Source organism: Galendromus occidentalis, unplaced genomic scaffold (genome assembly GCF_000255335.2).
Source record: "Galendromus occidentalis unplaced genomic scaffold, Mocc_1.1 scf7180000075500, whole genome shotgun sequence".
Taxonomy (NCBI): Eukaryota; Metazoa; Arthropoda; class Arachnida; order Mesostigmata; family Phytoseiidae; genus Galendromus; species Galendromus occidentalis.
Window position 1 is genome coordinate 1 of NW_003803490.1, and position 4,168 is coordinate 4,168.

Consider the following 4,168-nt stretch of genomic DNA (forward strand, 5'->3'; position numbering starts at 1 on the left):
CTTTCGGCGCCAAGACATTCAAATCGAGTCCGTCTGCTCCGTGGTCGTCGTCGTCGTCGCCCCGCTGGTGATCTGTTGCTCTTATTATTGTTGTGAACATCCCAATTCTGCCGCGGCTGCTTTCGGCGGTGTGTGCTGCTGCCTTCGCTCCTGCCCTCGCTCGGTGAAGTTGCTCAATACCCATTGCAGCGACTGCTGGTGGAACGCGGCAAGAGCGTTCGCTGGTCCATCCGTCAAACAGCTGCAGCGGAAACGTTCGGTAGCCAGGTACCGCAGCAGCAGTGGTGGTTTTAACAACAAGATGGCAGCTAGCCATCATCATCAACAAAACCATCATATGAACAACATTCACAGATCAACCGCGTCAATGGCGAATACGGTGAGTGATTTTTATGCTGATCGATAGAGCTGTTGTAGACTCTCATGAGCTGTTGTAGAACACATGAGCGTCCATGCTCGCAAGGAAGTATCTGACCCATCGGGGAATGGTATCAGTATCCTTGCTCAAGAAGTTCTACTTGAACAAGCAGATACCGAAGCTCTGTCTGAATATATCGGAGGGAATTAAATCCCACGAATACTCAGGGGGCATGTCCTGGAGGTATTGCTAGGAGATCTGTCTCACCCCCTCGTTCCCACGGAATAACTCGGAGAACCATTACTGCCCGAATTAAAATGTTGCCGTCGTTTCGAGTGTTTTGGAAGCAACATCCGGAATCCTATCGGACACGGCGTGTGAAGGTTGTCGTTGGCCCATTCCCATGCCTTTAGTACCGGGCTACCTAAACCGATTCGTCCTCCACGACCGAAATTTCCGAGTTTGCCGAAACAGCAGGGCGCCGCGATTGGCATCCCGACGAATGGCGTCTAGAAACCAGAAAGCGAATGGTGTTCCCGGATGTTCATTGTCAATCATGTGCTTCCACTTGTCCGATATACATGAATGTGTCCTCTCGACGCAAGAAATCAATGAAAGCACCCCTCACGAGTTCATTCTTCAACAGGCATGCACCATGAATGAAGGAGATGAAGACGACGATTTAGCTGCGCTGAGAAACGCGGCATTGCAGACCTTGGAGCAGCGGAAGCTCAAGAAAGAACCTCGTGCCTTGATAGTGCAACGGAACAACGTACTCGTGATAGAGCCCCAGGACAATGTCAACGACTTCCGCAACAGTCCTCCGACCCGCAGATTCTCGCGGGAACGGTCACCGAGTCCCAACGATCACCGAAGACGGTCCCGAGAAGCATCGCCGCCGCTCTCGTCGAGATGGTCGCCGCGAGCTAATCTCCATCGACGTTCACCGTCGCCTTACCATGCGAATGGAGGACATCATTCGCCGTCTCATCATTCGTGGAAGAGACGATTGAGCCCCAGGTCATATTCACCGAGACGCCTATCCCATTCGCCGCGACGCAGAAGCCCATTACGGCGTCGATCGCCTCCTCCATGTCGGAGATCCCCGCATAGATTGTCGCCCACGAGAAGGTCCCCGAGAATGTCCCCGCTGAGGAGTCCCGTTCGAAGGTCTTCCCCGCAGAGGTCGCCCCCACTCAGGAGATCGCCGCTTCGGAGTTCACCGCGGAGATTTTCACCGCGGCGACGATTGCGAGACTCGTCGAGTTCTCGTCAGTGTAAACCCGTGAGACGCGATGGCGACAAGCGGAAAGCTTCCCCGACGGCTCCGTCGGTATCAGGGAGCCATCGGAGGGCCATTTCCCCGAGAAGGAGACGAGGCGCGTCGCCTTCTCCCGCAGCCGAAGAGCACGAAGTCGTTCGGCCAGCTCCTTCCAAGAAAGGGCGCTTCGAAAGATTCGAGGATTCGGCGGCGAGCGAAGACGAGAGCTGCAACGAGTCGCTCCTGGACGAATTGTTCAAGGAAACCGAAGAGACGACCGCGAGGACTGAGGCCCTCGAGACGGAGTCCCCCGACGAAGATAGCCAAGAGCCTACCGTTACCGTCGCTGACGGAGACGTAGATCGGATGGAAGACGAAGATTGTCTACTTCTCCAGGCTGAAGACGACATGGACGACCTCTTCGTCGATCCCGTTGTACCGGAGGCTGTCGTCGCGAGTCAACCATCTTCGAATTCCCCGGGCCCGGAGAAGAGAAGGTCTGAAGAGGTCTTCAAGGAACGCGAGCATGCCGAAAAGAATCGGAGCCGCAATCGACATGACGAGTATCGGAAAGAGTTGTCGCCCGAGACCACTCCGCGTTATGCTCGACGGGAACGATCAGCACGAATCGATAAGAAAGAGAATCGGGAAAGGAAGAGCAAGGCATCGAGAGATGACGATAAAAGTGACGTCACCGAGAAACGGAAGCGAAGTCGAAGTCGGGAAAAAGACAAGAGCAAGAGGAAGTCGAGTCGGAAACCTTCGCCGAAACCGGAGCGTCCGTCGAGCAACTCCAAAATCGAGGTCCGGGCACAATCCAAGAGCTCGAAGCCTCGGACGCACACCGATTCAGATAACAATATATCGGAAGTCGATCGAGAGCGTCTCGAGGCCCGGAAGAAAAAATTCCTACAGAAGGTGAGTCAGGACCCGTTGGAGAGATTCGCAGAATTTCCTGCGGACCCTCGAGAAAGTTCATGAGGTCGAATCCATAATGAATGGGAGAGAGATGCCCAAGAAAGGTGAAAGGAGGCTAATGCACGATGTTCAATCGTTCCAGGAGCTGAAGCCCTCGCAAAAAGTCATCTCGCTCAAAAAGTCACCGACTAGTAAAGTAGAGGACACCGACGATTCTCGACGAGTCCAAGATCGATTGGGCGAGCCCGTGAAGGAACCGAAACTGAGCGTCAAACGTTTCTCGCCTAAGAATGAAGACACGGGTAAATTTCCGCTCTCCCTCTACGAAGTATCATGATTCGGCTTCAGAAAGAACGAAATCTTGCGAGACTTCCGCGATCACATTCGCCAGCGCTTCTGTACTCAGTGTAATTGTCTTCGATCCACAGGCGACTCGCTCTCGAAACCGACAATTCTGTCCCGACTGGGCCCTCCACCAGCGTCTAGAGGCAGTATAAAGGATCGTATTGGGCACATAAGCACCAACAGGTCAGTTTGAAATCATGCATCTGAACCTGATACGAAGAATTGGCTCGATCACCCCTCTCTGTGATGGGTAGCAGTCTCAAGGAGAGGGGGTCGTGGTTTCACGCGAACGACGCTGAGGATTCCTTCGTTACAGCTCATCTCCTCCGAGAACAGTACAGTCGGGCGCGGACGCAGCTCAGGTAAAGTTCAAAGTCAGGAATCGACCAACGTTGGATCCGAAACTGAAAATTCATATCAACCTCGGTGGAACATTGAGCACTGGGTCGAGTAGCTCGAAGTCGAAGAAGGTGGTATGCCTGGAGTGATCTATCGTGAGAAATTGGACCGATCTGCGTATGTATGATGCGAGGAGTCGGTGCGCGCGAGCTCTCATCGGGGCGCCGGCATCGCGCGGAACGTTTTTCAGAGCAAACACAGAAATCGGCTGCTGTCCGAACGCAGCGCTGGAATTTTGTTCTCGAACAACTTTACTCTAAGGGGAATAAACAAATTGTTGCATAGAGAAACGCGGGACGAAGGTCGCTCGCTAAGCTGAGGGAACGGAACGACCTCGTAGTACACGGGTGCGACAGAAGCGACGGCGAGGAGTGACGAACTCCATCGATCCGTTGTGTGTGCTTCTGCTCATACCTCTCGAAATTCGTGGACCCGGCCCAGCCTGCGACTCAAGGTGCTTGACGGCAGGTACATTGTTTCCATAACGGTTGAAGATCATCCTTCGACCAGAATTTTCTTCCCTCATCCAGAAGGCCACGACAGCATTTAGCATCTGGTCGCGATTTCGAGGAGCTTAGTCCGACCCGATCGCTCTCGAGTAGTTCTCGGTCCACCGAGTCATGTAGATAACGGAAGACGAACACAACATACAATAATTCTCCCACAGAGAAGAGTGTAATAAAGGCGTGGAGAGCGTGTGTAAGCTTGTTCATGTACAAAAGTGGTCGTCATTCGGAATCGGATTTCGCACAATCGTACAAAGATGCCGCTCTTCCGGCAGATAGAGATGACCCTTGTTATCCTTGTATGTATATGTTTGTGATGAATCTCATCTAGGTAAATGCCGTTTATCGGAAATGTACATTGACTGTTCCAACTGTGATACG

At 53.0% G+C, this 4,168-nt stretch overlaps 1 protein-coding gene across 1 annotated transcript; it reads left to right on the forward strand.

Moving 5' to 3' along the window:
• The first annotated feature begins 301 nt into the window (after positions 1–301).
• Positions 302–3,819, forward strand: LOC100905652 (vicilin-like seed storage protein At2g18540). The gene is made up of 6 exons (XM_003737342.2): positions 302–379; positions 1,005–1,176; positions 1,759–2,537; positions 2,680–2,839; positions 2,966–3,065; positions 3,199–3,819. Exons 1-6 carry the CDS (start codon positions 302–304, stop codon positions 3,368–3,370), a joined length of 1,461 nt encoding a protein of 486 aa, XP_003737390.1. The 3' UTR covers positions 3,371–3,819.
• The last annotated feature ends 349 nt before the right edge of the window (positions 3,820–4,168 follow it).